The sequence below is a fragment of the Sesamum indicum genome, linkage group LG5 (assembly GCF_026168435.1).
Source record: "Sesamum indicum cultivar Baizhima isolate 11 linkage group LG5, ASM2616843v1, whole genome shotgun sequence".
NCBI classification, from domain to species: Eukaryota; Viridiplantae; Streptophyta; class Magnoliopsida; order Lamiales; family Pedaliaceae; genus Sesamum; species Sesamum indicum.
Window position 1 is genome coordinate 14,370,770 of NC_142661.1, and position 23,184 is coordinate 14,393,953.

Here is a 23,184-nt window from a genome sequence, read left to right on the forward strand (position 1 = left end):
ACTCACCGGAATGCCCCTCAGAGAGCTACTCAAGTCGTCAGGAGAGCCAGGGTTATTTAGAAACCATATAGCTGGCGATAGGCAAGAAGAGCATTCATGTGATGAAAGATGGGTTTTACGAAATAGGGATTAGCACGTCGATATTAAGTCAGTAATTATCTTAATGAAAAAAATAAAGTAAGAATACTAAGATATATTTTAGATAATTAAAAATATTTTAAATAATTGTAATAATTAAATATTTTAGCTAATTAAAAATGATTATAATAATAATTATTGTAATTAAATATACATTTTAATTAATTTAAAATGATTTTAAATTTAACAATTAACAAGTATAAAATTATTTTAATTTACATATAATTTAATTTAATATTAAATAAATTAAAATATAATTTACTTTTTTAATTTAAATTATAAAAAAAACAAAAACAAAAAAGGGCATTTTAGTAAAAAAAAAACCTAAGAAAAAGGTCAAAAACAGTTAAAAAACACTCCCACATACACAAAGGGCGCGTGTAATGCACCTTCTGTTAATTACTAATAGAATGGGGGATTTGTTGCTGAGTTTTACAAAATACAGAGGGGTTTTTAGCCTATTTTTAAAATAAAAAGGTGGTTTTAGCCGACTTTTTAAAGCACTGGGGTTTTTATGCATTTTGTCCCAATTATACACTAATCATCAATATCAGATAACTATGTTAATCAACACATACTATTAAAATAGAATAACATCTCAAATATCGGTGGTGTTCGAACCCAAGATCATAGAATCATGAGGCCTCAATTTCGGCAATTGAATTAAACCTCATCGGACAGTGACTGTTATTTTATTAAAAAATAAGTATATTGAAATTATTTAGTCAAACACACAAATTTTACTGCCCTTGATAAAAAGTTTAGATAAACAATGTAAATCTATTAAAAGTGCAATTTAGATCAAATGAGTAACAGGGAGTATCCTTTCCCAGGGAAACTCGTCTTCCGCTGGTGGAGCTCCGGTCGTGGACAACTGCCTCAATTGGTGGCGTGCCGCTTTATCGCCTGCTGTAGGGGTGACAGACGAGTTGAGTCGGCTCGTGACAACTACTTTTGCACTGTCTATTGGTACAGGGATTGATAGAAAAAGAAAAAGTAACTATCTTACAGGCTCTAGAAACTATTTTAAAATTTTCAAAAAAAGAATGGAAACTAGCTCGGGATATCTTTATGAGAAGGTAGCTCTTGATATGCTTTTACCTGGGGATTCAACATTGTGATATGCCCATGCCTCGTAACAAAATGAAAGGAAGAGAGAGAAAGGTTGGAGAAAAGGATAAAGGGATATAGTTTTCACAAAAATAGAATTCCTCGATCGTGGATAACTGCTTCAATTGGTGGCGCATCATTTTACCGCTTGCTGTAGGGGTGACAGACGAGTCAAGTCGGCTCTCGATGAGCTCGACTCGAGCTCAATGTCCTCTGTTTATAAGCTCGCAAGCCAGCTCAGGAGCTTTTTTAATTTTATTTAATTTTTTTATATAGTTTTTTATTTTAAAAATGTCTATATTTTTAATTTCATATTCAATACTTTATCAATTTTATACTCAAAATGTATGGCAAAAAAAAATATATATATTTTAATGATTAATCAATACCATACATTTTAATTTTAGATGATAACAAACTACAGTACTTTATTCATACATTTAATCGTATACAAAAACAAGCTTAATCAATAATTTAGTAAGTTTTAATATTTTTTTAAAAATAATTATTTAATATGATACATATAAATTTTATGTTATATTTTAATATCTATTTATAATCTCTTATACTTTTTTAAATTGACAAGTCCTAACAATTAACTTATAAGTTTTTATTTATATTCGTGAGTTTTATATTTATATCAAGATACATAGTGTGCAATCTATTTTATTACTTATAAATTTATGTTAAAATTTGGTGATTCTCGTCAAAATTAATCTAAATGATCATCATCATCATGATCATCATATAATAATAATAATAATAATAATAATAATAATATATTTTTTGGGGGAAAAGCTAGCTTTAAAATGACTATTAGGGAGTGTTTGCATAAATTTTTGCTTTTAGAAAAGTGATTTTTATAGAAAAATTTAAAAGTTATAATAGAATCAGAAGTCAGTAGTGCTTGTAAAAAAAGTGAAAAGCAAATAAAAGCTAAATTGGATAGTGTTTTGGAGAAAAATTACTTTTAAAATAATAATTGATGAAAGATTGTTTTGTCCATATGTGTTAAAAGATACTATTTTTTTTCCTTATTATTTCACTTGTTATTTGTCATTAATAATTATTTTTTCACAAAAAATAATAAATTTTATTTTGATTAGTATTTCATATTTATGTTTTTAAAAATATTAAAAAAAATATGTTTAATAAAATAATGCTTCCACTAAGTAATATAATTGTTGATTCATACACAATAATTAAACTTACATAATTGCAAAAAATAATTATTTTATTAATTAATTAAATAATAATATGCGAACGAAATAATATAATTAGATGATATAACACATCAAATATAAAAAATTTTAAAATATTAAACATATGAAAGTGTAAATTTAATCGTTGTTAAAATTTAAATTATTCGAAAACTTCGATATCAAGTTTAAAAATACAATTTTAAAAATAAATAAAAAATAAAAAAACTGATTAAGATTATTATAATAAGGGTAAAACAGTCAAAAATAAAGTTGAATTTATTACAAAAAAATCAAAACAACTAAAAACACCCCCAATGTACTTTTAATTTTTGTTCAAAAGCACTTTTCTTAACATTTTTAAAAGCAAAAACTGACATTCCATACACTTTAAAAGTGATTTTAGAAAGTGAAAAGTTGAAAAGCGCTTTTTTGAAATGCTAGCAAACACTCCCTAAACAATCAAGCATTTGAAGCACAACAAATTTTGAAACCAAAATGCCAATGCATGTCGTCTAAATGAAATTGTATGCCATATAAGTCCCGTTTACTTTGAGGATGGAATTAGATGAGTGACAAAATTGTCCTTTACTAAATAGATGAGTAAATGTACTTGCAAACCCACTTTTCAACAACTTGAGGATGATAATGATTACTTTTTATATAAGTGAAATAATAATTAATATCGAATTTTCATTTTATACAATGCTCCAATTCTATAAAATAAACATCTTAGTAAACTATACTAAAATTTTAATATTGGTTAATATATCAAAATAAAGGTGGTCTTGTGGTATACGGCCAACTTCAAAAGTAATAATCCCAAACAAAATTTGCCCAGTGATTTCTCCCTTTCAATCGTTTGTCTTCACAGAGACGAATCAATCAGTCTTGTGCCTCTTGAACTTCTTGATACGCTTTTTAACAATCATTTTGCTGAGCAATGGGACAGCCATGGCGTCTGGTGGCGTCGAGCAGCGGCTAGGGCTCCTCCTTCGTGGTGGCACAATGCTCTGCTAGGAGGATCTCACTCCTCATTTCTTTCTCGTTTTCTCACTCTATTTTCTTTTCTTTCTCCCCAGTTTCGAAATCTAAATCCTAAAAGGCTAAAATCCTAGCCCCGAACGAACGATTGCAAGCCCCAGTCCATCTACCACGGGCAACGAGGAAGGCGATTGCTGTTGTGTCGGCCAAGCAAGAAGCTTGAACAGGTTTGCCATTACATCTCAGACTCTTGGTCTCACCTTCGGCTTGTGTGTGTGTGGGCGGCGCCTATGAAGAGAACATGGTTCTTTACTTTTTGTGTTGTTGTTCTAGTCATTTTATACTTGTTAATATTTTTGTTCTACAATCAGCACTAATTCATATTAGTAATTCTCCAAAATTCTCCAATTGCATTTCGAGCTAATCTGGGAAAACCCTTTTGGGTGTTCTCAAGAATAAAAATAAAATCTACAAGCAGCACCTTTTTTTTTTTTGGGTTTTGAAAGTTTATCATTGTTAAATCTTTTTTTATTGGAGATATATGTAAATCTTGAATGCTCAAATATTATTCTGAGACTGTTGGGTGTACGGTGGGCTTGAACTAAACAATTTGCTGAGCTCGGGCTTATTATATGTGATTCGAGCTCAAGCTCGCACCACAAGAGCTTGAGCCATGAAAAATGAAATCGAGCTCGAGCCAACCAAAATTGGTCGAGCTCGGCTTCAGCTCGACTTGTCTACACCCCTAGCCTGCTGTTAAGAATCTCAATTTTGATAGTGTACGCATCAATTGACTTCAAAATCTCATATACAGGATCCCTACCCTAACTGCCACCTGAATCAAAAGAAGAAGAGTAGCAACGAACACTAACAGTTTGAGTTCTGTGAGGTTTGTAGGCAAAACCACAGCCAGAGCAGCCGCTGTAACTGCTTCCCTCACCCAAAAAATCACTCTCCATGTCCCTCACTCGCCTCCAATCTAAGCTCTCTGATGTCACATTCTACCTCAAAGCTCCAATGCTTCTCCTCCCTGAGCACATGCACCAAATCGCCTTTGGTGTCCGTTTAATTGCGATGTTCTCGAGCTCGACAACCACTTCGCTTGGTCAGTAACTTATAAATTTTGTGTACTTCATTGTTTTGAATATCAGAAATTGATAACTTGCCGTTCCTGTTACTTTCTTTTGTTATATTTTTGAGGTCCTCAGCGACAGTGCCCTTGAGCATTTTAGATGAAATTCTAGTATGCCCTTAGGCATGATATGTATTTGTCATCAAAGTTAGAACAATGGCAAAGAGTGATTTTATTTGCTGATTATGCAAAGGCAAGCAATTATTTTTTGTTTCTTTCTTTTTTGTTTCATATTTGATAGCATGCACTTTTTATAAATGTAAATGGCTACCTGTGATAATGTTTAATATGTCTTTTTTGTCCAATTTGATACGCAGTTTAAGGTATATTATATTATATATATATATTTTATTGGAGACAATATTTACATTTTAAATGACATTTAAATTTGTCATATATTCATGCCTCTCTCATCACCAGTAATGTTGTCAATGGATCTATGTGTCGTGTGGCTAAATATCTCGAGTACGGTATGTTTTCTGTTTATGCTCTAACCTCTTTCTCTGCGTATTAGCTGAGCTTGGGGACTTTAACCAGCCGTTGCACACACTTCAACATCAAGTTGGTTAGTTTATGTTTGGGCCCTTTAACAAGGACAAAACAGGAAAAGAAAATCGTAGTCCCATGTGGGCAGCTGGATTATAAATCCATAATTCATTGGGTTGGATTCCGGGCTGGGACATTATCATGTATTGAACCAAATATAGGATTAGACTTGATCGGTAAGCCAATCAAATTCAAGCTTAATGCTTCAAAGCAAACAAGTTATAGTAATATAAATGCCTCGTTTAGTTATGATGTAAGCTTTAAGCTTTCAGAATTCAATTGAAGTTGGTTCTCAACTGTAGGTACACTTGTATCCACTTCAATAATACATGCCCATGTTTGCTTTGAAGGATTGTGGGTGATGTGATTCACAATCAAGCTCACTCCACTGATTGGTTAGAACGTTTGCAGACTATGTTGGGTGATTCTGTATCCAATCGGGGGGCTTGCGATCTATAATCCTTGGTTGATGGCCCAGATGGATTGTGCAATTAAAATAACCCTGAGCCCTGTCCTTTACAGTTTCATATTTAAAATAATGAGTTATTTTTTCTTTTTGTTAGAGAAGTTCATGTTCAAACACTGAACCAAAGACATGATTATCATGTGCAAAAGGGATACCAGACATTTCAAAGGTCCAACTAAACAGAAAATAGTGGATCTTGGATGCATAATAAATCATTTTTTTTTGATCTATCATACATAATCCATTCCCATTCTTACATACCGTGGCCTATATATCAGTGGATTCATAATTCTTCAAAATTACCCAACCCAAATTGCAGAGATTAAATAAAAGCAGAAAATGGAGGATTCTCTCTGATTTTATGAGTGCCCTGATGTGATTATAGTGTAAAAATTGTTTTATAAACTTTGCCATATTTATGCTATTACATTTTTCAGGTATGCCACTGCATTGGCCGGGGCTCTGGACTGCACAACCATGGCAATTTCATGCTAATTTGGTGTTCTCAACACTACAAACTAGGTTGTCTCAAGGACCTCGAGAACTCCATTTTGCTAACAAAAAGATCACAGAATTAATTCGAGGTGGACGACTTGAAGATGCGAGAACATTGTTTGATAAATTGTTCCATAGGAACACTATCACTTGGAATTCAATGCTTAGTGGGTACATTCAACATCGCCAGATTGCAAAAGCCCGGAGATTTTTTGATGAAATTCCTGAGAAGGATGTGGTGTCGTGGAATTTAATGATTTCAGGTTATGTGTCATGTCGTGGGATGAGGTATCTAGATGAGGGTAGGAACCTGTTTGATAAGATGCCTGAAAGGACTTTTGTTTCTTGGAACACTATGATTAGTGGGTACGCCAAGAATGGAAGGATGGAAGATGCTTTGAGGCTGTTTAATAGTATGCCAGAGAAGAATGTGGTTTCTTGGAATGCAATGATAACGGGTTACCTGAAAGATGGTGATGTAAAGAGAGCTTCAGAGCTTTTTAAAAGAATGCCGAGACGAGATGCAGCATCGCTCAGTGCCCTTGTGTCTGGCTTGATTCAGAATGATGATTTGGATGAGGCTGAAAAGGTCTTATTTGAATATGGGACAATGGGCAATAGGAAAGAGGACTTAATACATGCTTATAATACTTTGATTGCTGGGTATGGTCAGAAAGGAAGGGTTGAAGATGCTCGGCGCCTTTTCAATCAGATACCCGTACGCAGTGATAGTGGAAGTGGGGGAAGCACAAGGTTTGAAAGAAATGTGATCTCATGGAATTCAATGATTATGTCATATGTGAAAGCTGGGGATATGGCATCTGCAAGGGAGTTGTTTAATCAGATGGAGGTCCGAGACACTATTTCTTGGAATACAATGATTAGTGGCTATGTTCATGTGTCAGATATGGAAACGGCTACTGAACTCTTCTCTAAAATGGGAACTCCAGATGCCTTATCATGGAATTCAATAGTGTTTGGGTTTGCACAGGCAGGAAAGATGGAACTTGCACTCCAGTATTTTGAAAGAATGCCTCAAAAGAATCGGGTTTCTTGGAATACTATAATAGCTGGATATGAAAAAAATGCAGGTTTTAAAGAAGCTGTCAAACATTTTGTTCAAATGCAAGCAGAAGGAGAGAAGCCAGACCGACATACTCTGTCTTCACTTCTTAGCATTTGTGCTGAATCCGTTGCTCAGCACCTGGGCATGCAAATTCATCAATTGGTCACCAAACTAGTGTTACCTGATATACCTTTAAGTAATTCTCTCATAACCATGTATGCTAGATGTGGGGCGATATCCGAAGCAAAGACTGTCTTCAATGAGATGAACCTTCAAAAGGATGTAATCTCTTGGAATGCCATGATAGGAGGATATGCATCTCATGGTTTTGCAAAAGAGGCATTAGAACTTTTTGAATCGATGAAGTGGTCTAAAGTGACACCAACTTATATCACATTCATATCAGTTTTGAGTGCTTGTGCTCACGGTGGTCTGGTGGAAGAAGGCAGGTCATATTTTAGATCCATGATTTCCGATTTTGGAATTGAACCAAGAGCTGAACATTTTGCTTCCCTTGTGGATGTTGTTGGTAGACATGGACAGGTTGAGGAGGCCATGGATATTATCAGTCGTATGCCAATTGAGCCAGACAAGGCTGTCTGGGGGGCGTTACTGGGCGCTTGCAGGGTGCACCATAATGTGGAGTTGGCTAAAGTTGCAGCTGAAGCATTAATGAGGCTTGAGCCAGAGAGCTCAGGCCCTTATATCTTGCTTTACAATATGTATGCTGATGCTGGCAGATGGAATGATGCTGACGAAATCAGGATGATTATGGAGAATAACAACATTAAAAAGGAACGAGGTTATAGCAGGGTGGATTCCACTTGCTTGTAATGCTTGTGCTGCATTTTGGAATGGAGTCTAAGAACCAGATGATTTAAATATTCCCATGCTTGCAGTTATATGTTTCTTACGGCTGTGAAGAGTGTTTTACTGGTTTATAGCTGGTGTTTTGAACTGGAGGTAGAAACTTGATTCCACCAAGAGCAGGCTTTCAAGGAGCCATATGAGGTAATTGATTGTGATAAGTCAATTCCAAGAGTTAATGCTAATGCACATGGCTAAAACTCATCAATTTTCTTATATGTTTTAATTTATTATAATGTATATAGTAGGATTGTAGTTATTACAGTTCTTCTACCACCTGCCTTGCCTATTTTTCTATTCCTGCATATTTTGTGTGAAACATGGTTCTTGATGGGCAATTGACTTGAACGTAGATGGAGATTGAGGAAGGATTACCTAATTTCCCTCCGAGCCTAAACGACTGTTTTGTTTTGAAAAGGTTGGCACCACAACAAGCTAAAAAGCTCAAACTGGAAGAAGGTTCACTCTTTACCCACATTAATTGTCTAGTAGTCTTGAAAATGTTGTGTTTGCATTGATGCTTCAAGAAACAAGTTTGTGAGGTTTGTAAGTCTGGTTCCATGAATTCTGTAAATATAAATATTTATAAGAAATTTGTGAAATTGTGTAATCTAAATACAGTTAAATTCTCAATTTGAAAAAAAAAGTCACGCGAATGAAAAAGATAATCTTGTATCCAAAACTACTTAGATGAATTTGAAACTTGATAATTTATGCTAAAAAATGTTATAAATAAAGATTGATAAGAAAATTAGGAAAACATATCCTTGGAATGTACAGACATTGAGCTTTTTAAAGTATTTCCATACTTTTAAACACTGATCCATCCTAATTGATATATTCTTGAGCTCAACAGCCACTTCGCTTGGTCAGTAAATAAATGTACTTCATTCTTTTGACTATCAGAAAATGATATAGTTGTTGCTGTTCCTGTTACTACCCTTTGTTACATTTTTTAGGTCCTCGGCGGCCGACATGTTTGGCATTTCTTAGGTGGATTAACCTAATGTAATTTCGAATATAGCAACTTCATAATGTTGTGTATATACAGTATGGTACTCCACTCGTGCATATATTGCTAACATATAGAATTCTGATTGATATGTCTGGAGTTTAACACAAATTATTTAAAGTAATAATATCAGGAAATTGAGCATCATGAAACACGAAACACAACATCTCTAACATGAAATATGGATATGAGTTTATATTGTTGATTATATGAAAGCACACATCTGATGTTAGGAAACTGTAGGTAGTTTTATTTTAGGGTTAGTTACATTTTGCCGTCCAAATTATGACCGTTTTTACACTTTGGTATCTAAACTTTTTTTTATGTCAACTTAGCATCTCAACTATAAGAAATTCTGCACTTTGCTATTTTTTCACAAGTTTTTTGTGAAAAAAGCATTACATGTAGTGTCCATGTGCTATTTAAGGGTTATATGATGTGATATTTTTCACATATGTACAGTATGCAATATTTTTCGTCAAAAAAATCAACAGAAAAATGGTCATATATGGTAAAGTGCAAATTTCGCAAAGTTGAGATGGTAAGTTGACACAAAAAAAAGTTTAGATGCCAAAGTGTAAAAACGGTTATAGTTCGGATGGCAAAATATAATTTACCCTTTATTTTATGCTCCTAACATACATCTGTACCCATAGCCTTGCAAACTTTCACCCCCCCCCCCCCTCTTTTGTGGGGATAAAATTATATCAATTAATATTTTTTCTTGCTTATTGTCATTTGGCTTAAGAAAATCACTTCTATCTTGTTAGAAACTATATCCAGCCTTGTTAGAAACTATATCCAGCCTTGTTAGAAACTATACATCTGTACCCAGCCTTGTTAGAAACTATATCCAGAACAGTACCATGTACCTTTCTACTATGCTATCAGCGGCTTTCGATAATGGGGGAAATGTTGCTAATTGAATGAAATGAGGGAAGTCAAAACAATATCCATAATGATAGCTGATTTCGGCCAGCGCTGCTAGGCAGCTGGGTTTTGTGGGTACTTTTTCGGGTTCATTTGCCTCCTTATGCAGATATCAATCTTACAAGAACTTTTTATCTGAAATTGGACTTCCCTTCGTGAATTCTCTGATTAAATCGATGGCTATCCTTCTCTCGACTAATAACACACCTGTTTGGTTGCTCTGTGCTAACTGTTGGTCGTAAACTTGATCACAGATGCAGACTCACTTACTCTCCAGAACCTGGAAGTTTTTGTGTCCAGGCATCCAAGTGTTCTTTGGGACATGCATTTTAAGAAGTATGATTATGCAGGTTATATTCTAGATTTTAAACTATTCTATTACCGTAAAGAGCTGGGTATATAGATATATTAATGTAAGCTCTTTTGGCTATCTCCATACTTGATCCTATTTAGTTAATTGTTTTACTATTCTTCTATTGCTTCAAATCTTTATATGTTATGGCACCTGTACAACTCTGTAGCAATATTGTGGTCCCTTTGGTTCAGTGCTTGCAGCGGGGGAAAATTGCAAGTCATTGAAGACTGAAGCTGCTAAAGTCGGATCAGTTGGACCTGTTGTTGGACCATTGAATAATATCTATACTGAACTGAATGGGTAACTATGTTAATAGCTTTAAACCAAATCATGTCGATATCCTTAATTTCTCCATTACAAATGGTGTTGTACCTTTAGATAGCTATACGACCGAGAGAGCACAGGTACCCAGTTCAGTATTATCTTCGGTCTCAGAGGCTGGTCCTTCTTTCCCTATTTATCTGTAGGGGGCCATACAAGTGAGCAATGCCGAGTAAAGTGAGAGATGCAGAGTACTTGAAGAGCTCAACAAGTTTTCTTTGGTTATTTATTCTCTAACTTATAGATTAGTCTGTGTATTCAGGTATAGTTCCATGTATCACATTTACATGTTTTCAGCAGGATTGCAGATGGTCTTGCTAATCTATATTTCCTGATGTGCCTACCAGGTGACATTGATAATCACCATGCTCCAATCCACTTGCCAGGGAATGCTCATCTTATCAGTGGTTCTGTAAGTTTATTCTTGGGCATGACTATTAGGCCATAATCGTTGTTCCTTATTTAGATGGATTCCTGTTGTTATGCTTATTAGCATGGGTTATCCTTTGTTGCGTCTAAAATTTCTCAAGCAGGTTTATCCAGGACTAAGAATAGTTAACAGGGAACATATCTCTGGGTACTTTGTTACTTTCCTGGTGTTTTTCAAATTTCTTGTATTTATTTACCTCAAAGTCTCGTGCTTCCTGTTTCTATGTCTGATTGATATCACTTGATACCATTGCCTTTCTGTGAGATATATATATATATATATATATATTCAATGCCTTGTTTATGTCTTGCTATCTTAATGTAGTATTACAGGATTTTAAATCTCCTATTATTAATTATTTACCTCTGTTCTTTTTTCATACAGGTTTAGATGTCGCAAATTTCTTCTACATCTCGAGAAGCCGTCTAAGGAAATGTTCAGACTGGAGCACCTCCACCTTGGTTTGATGAAGCAAAAGGAAATGAGCCTCATCGTGCATGGAGTCCAAAACTGAGGGATCGTGTTTCCTCTAAAGCAGGGAAGTTCTCAAGGTTGAAACCAAAACGTGTTGGAGCTGCTTGGGTAGAGTGAAAAGAACTTGAACAAACATATTAGTACCAATATTTTATGCTATTTGTCTCCCTACTTTTGGTAGAATTTGGCAGTGTAGCACAAGAAAAGAATCTAGAAAGAATTCCAGATGGAAAATAAATCACCCCGGAAAGCTTATAATCAATCAGAGATGTTCAGGTCGTTACAGCCTTACATCAGCAAAAGAATGGTAAGATTTGCATTTCTTTTGCTGTCTCTCTTTATTTCTTTCATTACGCACATACCTGACGCTAAGTACTTGATATTTTTTATTTTTCTCCAGTATATACATCTCTATCCCGTTTGGAAATTCTGCACCATCTGCGTATGCATGCGCTTTACTGAACTCTGACATTGTGTCTATTCTCTTGTAAATGGCGCGTGTGCATGGAAATTTTATTTGCAATCTTTGTTTCGCAAAACCAGCCCAAAAATGAAGCCGGTTTCGATATAACCACACTAATACCAAACACTCTTTACATTTTCCAATAGATGTTTTAACACCTTTTCAAACCCAACCTCATTTTTCCCAAATCTTACAGAGATACCTAAAACAACTCTTAGCTTTACATGGTTTTAGATTGGATACCGTTAAATCACAAGATTGGTTGCTGTTTCATAAATTTCTGGGCTTACATGACCATCTTTTTGCTGCAGCATAGTTAGGCAAGTGAATGATATTTTTCACCAAGTAGTCTAACATCAAGCATTTGGGCAATAGAATGACAGATTTAACCTCTCTATCTGTATCTTGTTGAGCTACTTTATGCAGTATTATTCTTTTAGACAGGCAGATGAAGTAGATAAGAGCAACATTGGAAGGAGCTGCACCACAGAATACGTCCTGAAGTTCAATGTTGGAGCTCAATAAGCATGAGATTGTCGAAACCAGTCCAATGTTTCCTTGTTCATAGACCTGTATTATGTTTATGGGTCATTTTTTCATGAACCACGCATCAGTGGCGCTTAAGATATCAGGTGAAGATGATTTCCATCAATTAATATTGAAAGAGCGAAGTTTGTATTTGGGTAGAACGATTTAAATATGAGGGAATTAAAAGAATTTGAAATATATTACATTCGATCTATATAAAGATTTTACAGTTTACAATGAATGATTGCAGTTAAAAAGCTGTGGCACTTGAGGTAGGAGAAACTTCACTTTCAGCAGGAGGTTGCAGTGTTGGAGAAGTAGAGAAGGGTTATAACTGGCAGCTTTTAGCAGCATTTGGGTACAAGTGAATAATTATGCCAAATAGAGTTGGGCAGCTGCACAAGCTTAAAAGGTTTGTGGTCCCTAATTAACTTTTACTTTGTGCATATTGCAAACAAATCATGTTACTCTACACTTTTCGATTGATGTTCTCTGTCTATTGTGTCTTGTCCATTTTTTGAGATATTTGTTTTCAAATTCTATAATTATGGTATTATATGAACTTTAAATTTATATATTTTCATATTATATATCAGAATAAATGAAATCGAATCTAGACCATTAATCGAAGAGATGAGATTTAGACCGTAAATCTAAATGTTAGAGGGATGAATAATCAATTCAGGGATTTCCCCTTTGATCTCAGTCACACTCGTTTGTTTCTACCTCTTTCCGCTTTGATCATCAGGATGCAGATGCAGTGGCCTCATACCCTTTGGCCCTTCCTCTCCGACTTTTGATATCATCAGGATAAGTAATTAACACGTGAATTTATACCATTAAATTTCTAACAAAAGTTAAAAGGAACAAATAAATTGAAAATCTTTTGAAGATACCCTCTAGCTCTAAGTTAGAAAGAAAAAGGGTTTAATGCAACTTATTCTCCTGTGATATTAAAGATGAGTAAATTATCCCTCTATAAAAAATAAATAGCAATTTATCCTCCTATATTTTAAAAAATGAATCAATTTACTCCCTGCTTAAGGAGGTAAATTAATTAGGGAGGTAAATTGATTCAATTTTAAAAATATAGGAAGGTAAATTGCTACATTTTAAAAAATACAGGAGGATAAATTACTATTTTATTTTTCATAAGGAGTTATTTGCGTATTTTTCAAAACACATGTATCTAAATTGCAATTTACCCGCAAGAAAAATGCAATTTTCCCAGTTTCTTATTAACATTCTTTATATGTTTTCATCAAATCAAATAAAAGCTTTCATGAACATAGTAGATTGGAATTTCATTTATAATATATGAAAGCTTTTTATTTATTTATTTATTTTTTTTTTGAGAAATCACAGTCACCTTTTTTTAAGTTTGTTATAATTACAAATATCTTTTTATTATTATTTAAAATATTATAAATACTTTCATGATTTTAACATTCGTCCCACATCGAGCTCATTATGTTAGCATCCATTAGATTTTTATCCAATTTTTATGGTAAACTGACCATGCAAAATGTCCTTTTATATTATAAATTGTAAGAGTTTAATGCAATTTACTCCCCTTGTGATATTGCAAACGAACAAATTACACCCTATGAAAAAAATAGTAATTTATCCCCTGTATTTTTTTAAAATAAAGCAATTTACCCTCATAAACGCTTAATTTTAAAAAACATAGGGGATAAACTTAAAAAATACAGGGATTAAATTGTTAACTTTTTTTCATAGGGAGGTAATTTGCATATTTACAATATCACAGGGGATTAAATTGTATTTTTCTAAATTATAATATATATATATATATTTTTAAAAATTTTTAAAAATATTTTTATGAACTAATATGCTTTATAAATTATTTACTTTACTCATCTGCTAATTCTACAATTTTTAAAATACATATATAAAATTTAAATTTAACAAAATTAAAGTAGTTATTGTCACCTTATCGTCCAAAAACTATAAAATTATTTTTCATTTGAAACGAATATGCATAATTTTTTAAATAATAAATAAAATATTTATATATCAATTTTCAAAATAAATTCTCATAATATATTTATTCACAGTAAGTAAAGTGTTTTTAGGTGAGATAAGATAAGGAAAAGAAGACACTGAAAGCGCGCCGGCGAGGGTGAAGTACAGCACACGTGAATATGGCGACACAAACTCTCTACACTGCGCCTCTGTTAAAAAGCGACGCATCAGATCCGTGACGTCATGTGACCCTCTTAACGCAGTTTACCTTTTTACTGATAAGGAATACCCAATCAGTTATAAATTAACTACCAATAAAGGGACAACACTTTCCTACTCCAAGTTGCCGTCAGAAAATTGCGCCCCCACCCCCCGTCCTTTTTTTAAAAAAATATGTTGTAATTATATTTATTTTTTTTATGATTTAAAAATTTTATTTAGTATTATCGACGTTTTGGTGAAGTAGTATATATTTTGGGAAAATAATGTCCCACCCCAACCTCCTTCCATCCGCATAGAGGGGGGCGACGACAACTGTGGTCGTCTAAAGCAAATTTGGGCGATTGCGATTGCAGTCGTCTAGAGAAGATTTGGGTGATGCAGGGGAGATATGGGAGATGGTCGTCATTGCCGTTCAAATTTAATAAATTTAAATTTTAAGGGCAAAGCTGAAGTCCTGTGTACAGGTTTGGGGTTGTGATTCTTGAGCAGATTACCCAACATTCATGTAGGATGCCACGTGTTTAAGTAGAATTCAGTTGATAGACGAAACCTTAATCCCCAATTAATTGTCCGGCTAATTTTCGGTCATTTTTGATCCCACGAACTAATATTGCTACTGAACTAAAATTTACGGGATGAAAATTATCAGTTCGATACTTACAGGACTAATTATGTCACTTCCCTTACATACAGAACCAATTTTCAATTGTACCTTCTAATGAAAAAAATTAGGGTAATTTAATTATATTAATATTTTCTGAAGTCAGACCACAGTATAAGAACACCCCAAGTCTTTTATAAATTACAAATTCACAGAAAATTGCAAGAAAAAATTAGTCGTAAAAATGTAAAACAAGTACCAATAATTAGTCATCCGGACACAAGACACATACTCAATCTTCTTCTTTTATTTATTTGTATCCACACGCATAATTTTATCCGGACAAAGCGAGACACTATAAGAAAATTATTCAATAATTATACAAAAAAATCAACGTCAACCTAATTACTATGTGAAATTCTCGTTGCTAATCCACATTATTTAATTCAAATCGTAAGAGCGTTGAGGCATCAATCGAAATATTGTGAGTTTGAATTCAAAAAATATGAGTAATTAATCTATTTTTGTATTAGTTAAGTTTTTGTTTATTTGTTTCTTTTAATCATATCAATTGCATTGAAAATATTGAAATATTTTCTGTTTGAATACCCACTTCTCATGCATTTATATTAATAAAAAAGAATCAATTGTCCAAAAATATTAATAGTAGTGGGCTATATGTATCTTATTTAATTAGCAAAGATAATATATATTAGTGGGTATGATGCAGAAAAAACCATAAAAATATATGTATATATGTAAACCCTCCTCCTCCCATACCTTTCATGCCAAATAATATTGGTGGGAGATAATGGGCACATGGTGACATGTGATTGGGGATGTGATCATTATATCTTTTGGTCTGTCTACGTGAATTTGTGCCCACATCATCAATTATGCATCGTTAAATCCCAAATGATATAATAGTTAAATTTAATGTTGCCTATTAAAATTTTGTACGTACATCAAGTATGAGTTGTCAGAGGACAAATGATAGCATCACAAATTGATGATGTTGGTATGAATTTGTACCCACATCAATTATGAGTCGTCAAATGATAAATGAGATCATCACAAATTTGATGTTGTCCATATATATGAATTTGTACCCACATTAGCTATGAGCAGTTAAATCACAATTGATTTGACGATTCACAACTCATACGGGTCTAAATTCACATGGAAGGCATCCAATTTTTGTAGATGTCTTCAAATTTTAATTTCTATGTTATATATGTTGTGAAAAATTATTTGTTTAGTCCTTTAAGTTTGCCTGCTATTAATTATAGTTCTTTAAATTTACTCGTTTTAGTTTTAGTACGATAACTTTTAAAATTGCTTAATTTCAATTCTTCACCCAATTTCGGACAATTTTACCTGCCTTACGCAGCTCTTCAAGAGCAACTTTAGTCCGTATACATTCATTCATTTTGCATCTTATAGCTAATGTTCTCCTAAAATGGTATAAGAGTCTAGATTTATTGAAAAAAATATTTATTTATATAACACTTAAAACATTAAAGCGGACTATTACCCTTTATCATCAAAAGGGTAAAAGAGTCGTAAATTAAGTTAAAAAACTAAATCTAATATTATAAAAAATAAAGGACCAATTTGTTGTTACTATTATTAAAGACCTTTATTGGGAGTCAATTAAAGTGGAAAAAAGAAGAAAACTTTCTTTTTCTTTTATTTATATAACTATTTCTTTTAGGCCTTCTCTTTTCGTATTTTGTATTTATTTTAATTCTTTTCCATTTTCTTTCTGTGTTTTTTTCTTTTTCCCTTTTTTTCCCATCTTTTTATCAAAATTAATTTCACCCCCACCACATACCCAAACCCACCAAAACCCTCCTTCTGTGTATCAGATTTAATATTATAAATCATATTGCATCTAATACTTTCATTTATTATATACACCTTCTACGTATTATATAATTTTTTTAAATAAAAATAAAATTACATAATGCATAATGTGTAAATAATTTAATAAATTTAAAATAAAAAATTCAATCCGCCCAATTGACCCTCAAAAAACACCGCAACAATATATAATTAGGGACAATTACATTTATACGAAATGACCTATGGTTTAATTATATAAATCACCGTACCTTTTGTATAATTATATAAATTACTCCTAACAGTAAAAAAATAGGATAGTTTGTTAATAATATTAATTTTTTTGGGGTGTATAATTCTTCAAAAAATATGACTCATTCGTGTAAATGATGTTGACGTTTTTAATGGGTGTATATATTCAAAAGACATAAATAATTTATATAAATAAATCATAAATGAGAGAATATAAATATAATTATATATTCCTAATAATTAGCTAGCACTCCATAACCCTAAAAGGTCTGTCTGGCTAAAAAGTATACAAACTGATTCGTATGTACAATTAACTACAGCTAATTATCAAACCCTAATCATCCCAAGTTCGTAAGAATGGGCACCAAATTAGTACCAAGAACAATTCCTTACTAATCTTCTGCTCCGATGTAGATCGTGGAGAAATGGACTAACCATAATCAAACACGATTTAAAAATTATGATAAATCAATATTATCACATTACAGTTAAAAAAAATCAATATGAAAAATTAAAATTTTGACTACAGTGATAAATACTATCCATGATTTTAGCTACAACAAAACATTTGCTATTTTTTTAGTTGTAACTAATATTTTGACCTCACTTTCAGAACAACGATTTATAGGCGCCATTACATGATAGCCGTACTCAAATTAGTATTTAACACTTTTCACTTTACCGTATATTGTAATTCACCATAACCCAATGATAATATTTCTTCTGTTGATCAAGAAAGACGTAGCTATACCTATATATACATGTATGTAAATCCACAATTTGAACCATGAAATTTTGGTGAAATAACATTTTTCTTTTCATAACTTAAGGACGACACTTTTGATCCCGTAACTTGCAAAAAGTTGTATTTTTGGTCCTGTATAACACCTTTTTTTTAGACATTTAATAAAAAAGATCACATACTTAACACGTGCATTTAAGTGCCTAGTTTGAAAATTTAACGGCTATATAGTCTTTTCTATTAAATATCTAACGAGATAACGTAATGAAACAAAAAATGACAATTTAATAATCAGTGGGATCTAAAGTATAAAAACCCTAACACACTTACCAAAATTAAAATGCTATTTTCCTATATGCAAGTGTGATGCGTATGTACCCCACAGGCACTTGCAAAGTAAAGCGGCTAACATGTGGGCAAAAATTGGTCTTGTGTGTGATGTGAACCCTACTTTGTTTCCTCCCCTTCTTCTATAAAGCTGCTTTAATTTCTCACACACTACACACACATGCTCAAGTGGTCCATCACAGTAGTTTTCATATTCATTTTCTTCCTCCACTCCCATCCCTCCTTACAAATTCATCACTCATCACTCTCTCAATCAATTAATTCATCGTACGTACTGCTAACTCATGATCAAGATGATTGTCGTTTTCATATCATAATAAACAAGTCCATTCATGCTTTTCCACAGCTTTCTTGAACTTCCTTCTGCTTCAATTCTTGATCCATTTTACGTGATCAAGAACACGGATAGGGTCCATTATGTGATCAGGATCGATCCCATTTTTGCCTGATCACGAGCATGGCTCTCGATCGGAGCTTATAACTAAGTTCAGGAAAGCTGTGGGAGAACATGATGTTTCCGGGCTTTTTCTCCATCGCCGACGGGCGGGCAGGGGGGCAAAAAATTGCCCGGAGGGTTCTTCTCTTCAGGCATTCAAATGCAGCTAATGTTTAGCTTTATTCCATGGTAAATTCTGATATTTTATCTGCATAATTTAACTCTATGATCTTCATTGCAAGTCATGGTGAATGTTGTCATCATATGAAGGTAAATTGTTCCAACCATTGTTTATGTTGAGAATTTGCTATTGCAATTCAGAAATGATCATTTTTTTTTTCTTTTTGTTTTTACGGCTAACTGTTGGAGGTTTTACTCTGCTGTATTCCAATTCTTTTGGTGTAGATGTTATGATTTCAGAACTTTCGGATCGGAGTGGTGAAAACTCAGAGGTTTTGCAGAGAAGATTCTCTGCCCTTGTTTCCCTTTTTGTCATCAATAATTGATCATAGTTCATCTTGTTTGCCCTTTTGTTTTTGTCCAAAGTGGTGAGTTTCATGCCACCCTCCTATAACCGGAACATTTTAGATTTGATCGAAGTTAATTATATGATAAGTATAATATATTTAATGTATGGTTCGTATATAATTTAAGAAAAACGACAAATCACATGACAAGTGTGATACATTTTTTATGGATTTGTTGGTTCGGCCAACCTTGATTTGAGTAAGAATTTTTCAGCCTATTACAACCAAGATATATAAATAAATTTCGCAAAATTGTAATTTAGTCATGTATGTCAAGGAGGGTGGCGACCGTCGTCCTTTAAGTAACACATACACTAGTAATTTTAATCCTATAATTTATAAATTTATGACATTTTTAGTCGTTTTGCCGATAACTCACACAAGCAATTGGAAATTCTAGAAAAGTTAAGGATGTTTTTGCCAATTGGACGGCAATTGTGGACATGGCAAATTTCACAGCATTAGCCCTAATGTTCTGGAGGGAAATTAATTACACCCCTTTTGCATTTTTTGTCATATAATATAGCAAAATTTCCCTTGAAAATGTCTAGATCTAATGCCACGTCCATAATTGGTATCCAATTGGCAAAAAACTCTAATTTTTCTAAAATTCTCCATTGTCGGCGGATTTCCAATTGAATTATAAAATCATATATTGTTGCTAGTATGTTGCTTGTAGGAAGAGATTGGCAACACTTCTAATATACATTACTAAAATTATAATCTTGCCAATAAATTTTAGTAACTTTTTCAGCACAAATAGGTACCTGTCAGATATAGGTTTAATTATATTTTGAGATAATTATACTCCCATCTCCTGAAATTTAATATAACTATACGTAGGTCCCTTTGAAAAATTACATATAGCATTTGTGAGGTTTGTTTCCATCTAATAAATAAGTTCGCCTATTGGTAAAAATTTACTGAATTTTCGGATATTAACAAACAAAAATTGAATTGAAATTGATATTTATCCTTGATTTTACAGGTCAAATTAATAACTTTTTTCGAACTAAGTTACACTTATAACGGTGAAAATATACCTCCTCATATGCATTAGTACGTGAAGATGTACGAGGGTAATCTGATTACAAAAGATTTATTTGATCTGCAATAAGTAAGTAATAAGTCAATTGAGGTGTAAATATAGATTTTTTTGTTTTATGGTTAATATCAGCAATTTCGATGAATTTTGACTAATGGAGAGGGAAGGAAAGTTTATGGTGCTAGATGTAATTTTTCAAACTACAGAGGGTGTATATATAATTCCACCAAACATCATGGGATGACAGTTTAATTATCCCTTATATTTTTAATCCTATAATTATAGCCATTAGACATTTTGTCTTGTAATTTGTTAGGGTTGTAAAATAGTCATCCACCTTGTCTAATTTTAAGATTTTAGGACAATCTTATCCAGAATTTTCAAAGTTGGCCGGAAAAAGTGGCATCATCATCTCAGCCAACTTTAAAATTTCCAACCACTAATTTTATCCTGAAATCTCAAATTGTAAACACATATACAACTAAATTGCTACCCTAATAAATTACGGGACCAAAATATCAAAACACCATAATTACATGGCCTAAAATGCATTTAAGCCACCATACATCCATATATATGTTTATATAAATACAAATTACATGTATGTAGCTAGATGCACACACATGCATTGAAACTCATGATGTGTGTATATCCCACTTTTTCATCACCATGACCACTCTCTCCCTGCAGCCATTAATTGATTGACCCTCAATTTCCTCATAATCATTATCTACCAATTCATCTCTCTCAACACCCTCACCCTCTGAAGCACCATAGCCACCTTCACCCTCACCCTCTACAGCACCATGACCACCCTCAACCATTAATTCAGCAATTTTCAGCCCTTTTGCAACTTCAGGTATATCCCCCACCCCCCACCCCCCCCAATCACTTCAGCCCCCAAAAAAAGTAAAGGGCCCCTCATCTACTCAACCATTTCAGTTTCTGCAAGTCCTTCATCCCCTTCAACCATTTCAATTTCTACAGGCCCCTCACCCCCCTCAACTTCAATATAAATAAATATATCTCCATTCTTCTTAATTTTCCTCCATGTCCTCTTCATATCATTGTTATCAATTAACATTTTAAAATCTTTATTCACAATTATATAAAATACCCTACCCTTCCCTAACCCAAGACTATCACAAAACAGTTTAAAAGTTTCAATGTTGATCTCCTGGGGTAATACATAATCATATTTAGAGACGCTACCCCCACAAACATAGCTCCAGGGATATGTCTAGCCACACCATTATAATGCAGAGACAATGTAATGGATTTAGTGTCACGATCTGTAATTAAAACAAAAAAGAAACACACAAAAAAAAAATACGAGTTACTGTAGGGGACCACATCCATTAAAAGTATAAAACAAAGAAGCAATGGTTGACAAACACAAAAAGAAAAACGAGACAAACCTAGCGAGGGTCCACATACACAATAATAAACAAGAAAAACATAGCAAGGGTCTACATACACAATAAGGATTAAAGGCAATTTTAGTCCCCTAACTTCAGGTCACTCTCGTTCTAGTCCCGTAACTTACTAGGGTTCCATTTTAGTCCCCTAAAACTGAAAAAATCTCAATTTTGGTACAAATTTCGTCGGAAAGTTGCCTCACTCGTCGGAAAAAATTACATGCCACTCATGTGACTTATTAAATTGGGGGTTGCTTTTCTATTGGCTGGAACAGATGAGGTGGTGACTACCTGGCGCTGATGTAGCGACGACGTGGAATTAAAAAAAAATATGTCTGACGTGGATAAAATATCCACGTCAGCAAAATTAAAAAAGAAAACCACAAAACAAACGGCTCCTCTCTTATAATTGCAGCCTCTTCTTCCATTTCCCCCTAAATCAAGAAGAACTCTAGAACACCCAATAAAATTGAAGACATGAAGCCAAGTCACCGTACTCTCCATTTGAACCCCACCACGAAATGCTCACATTCTCAATACCCAGGCAGAAATACAAAACCACCCCCATAAAAGCAAGCCATGCATCCAATGTTGCCGAGAGTACATAATTGTACCTCTGCCACCACCTCTTCCGATACCGAAAAACAAACAAGTTGAAGATTGTTCCAACCAGTATCCAACTGTTGAAGTTAAGAGTTGTGGCCGACGGCATTGCTGTGGTCGCCCCAAGAAGTCACTACCCCAATTATCATCGACATTGCTCTTCAATTTTGTTGGGTGTTCTAGGGTTCTTCTTGATTTTGGGGGAAATGGAAGAAGAGGCTGCAATTATAAGAGAGAAGCCGTTTGTTTTGTGGTTTTCTTTTTTAATTTTGCTGACGTGGATTAAATATCCACGTCAGGCATATTTTTTTTTAATTCCACGTCGTCGCTACATCAGCGCCAGGTAGTCACCACCTCATCTGTTCCAGCCAATAGAAAAGCAACCCCCAATTTAATAAGTCACATGAGTGGCATGTAATTTTTTTCCGACGAGTGAGGCAACTTTCCGACGAAATTTGTACCAAAATTGAGATTTTTTTTTTAATTTTAGGGGACTAAAATGGAATCCTAGTAAATTACGGGACTAAAACGAGAGTGACCTGAAGTTAGGGGACTAAAATTGCCTTTAATCCTACACAATAATAACAAAAACCCAGCAAGGGTCCCTTTCTACGTACAAAAAACGAAGAAAAAGGGTTAAGAAAAC

The 23,184-nt window shown here is 33.5% G+C and overlaps 1 protein-coding gene and 1 long non-coding RNA gene across 25 annotated transcripts; both read left to right on the top strand.

The window, feature by feature from the left end:
* Positions 1-3,233: 3,233 nt before the first annotated feature.
* Positions 3,234-14,948, top strand: MEF9 (mitochondrial editing factor 9). 24 transcript variants are annotated; one of them, XM_088880551.1, is made up of 11 exons: positions 3,235-3,658; positions 4,246-4,536; positions 6,013-8,147; positions 8,357-8,462; positions 10,200-10,295; positions 10,492-10,883; positions 10,969-11,033; positions 11,436-11,832; positions 12,433-12,620; positions 12,767-12,928; positions 14,613-14,948. In XM_088880551.1, the coding sequence occupies exons 2-3, from the start codon at positions 4,389-4,391 to the stop codon at positions 7,968-7,970; spliced, it is 2,106 nt and encodes a 701-aa protein (XP_088736677.1). In that variant the 5' UTR covers positions 3,235-3,658; positions 4,246-4,388; the 3' UTR covers positions 7,971-8,147; positions 8,357-8,462; positions 10,200-10,295; positions 10,492-10,883; positions 10,969-11,033; positions 11,436-11,832; positions 12,433-12,620; positions 12,767-12,928; positions 14,613-14,948. The 24 variants fall into 24 exon arrangements, with proteins under 24 accessions (XP_088736699.1, XP_088736677.1, XP_088736682.1 ...); XM_088880556.1 differs by lacking the exon at positions 14,613-14,948 and having other exon boundaries at positions 10,492-10,600; positions 10,679-10,883; positions 12,767-13,089; XM_088880557.1 differs by lacking the exon at positions 14,613-14,948 and having other exon boundaries at positions 10,492-10,600; positions 10,683-10,883; positions 12,767-13,089.
* A 3,580-nt stretch (positions 14,949-18,528) lies between these two features.
* LOC110012004 (uncharacterized) lies at positions 18,529-19,678 on the top strand. The gene is made up of 2 exons (XR_002287146.2): positions 18,529-19,134; positions 19,351-19,678. It is a non-coding gene; the product is annotated as an uncharacterized LOC110012004 (long non-coding RNA).
* The last annotated feature ends 3,506 nt before the right edge of the window (positions 19,679-23,184 follow it).

Excerpts from the sequence above, each read along its gene's own strand:
- MEF9 (XM_088880551.1), top strand. The coding sequence starts at position 4,389 with ATGTCCCTCACTCGCCTCCAATCTAAGCTCTCTGATGTCACATTCTAC. Across the intron at positions 4,537-6,012 it reads CTCGACAACCACTTCGCTTG|GTATGCCACTGCATTGGCCG; the intron begins GTCAGTAACTTA and ends TACATTTTTCAG.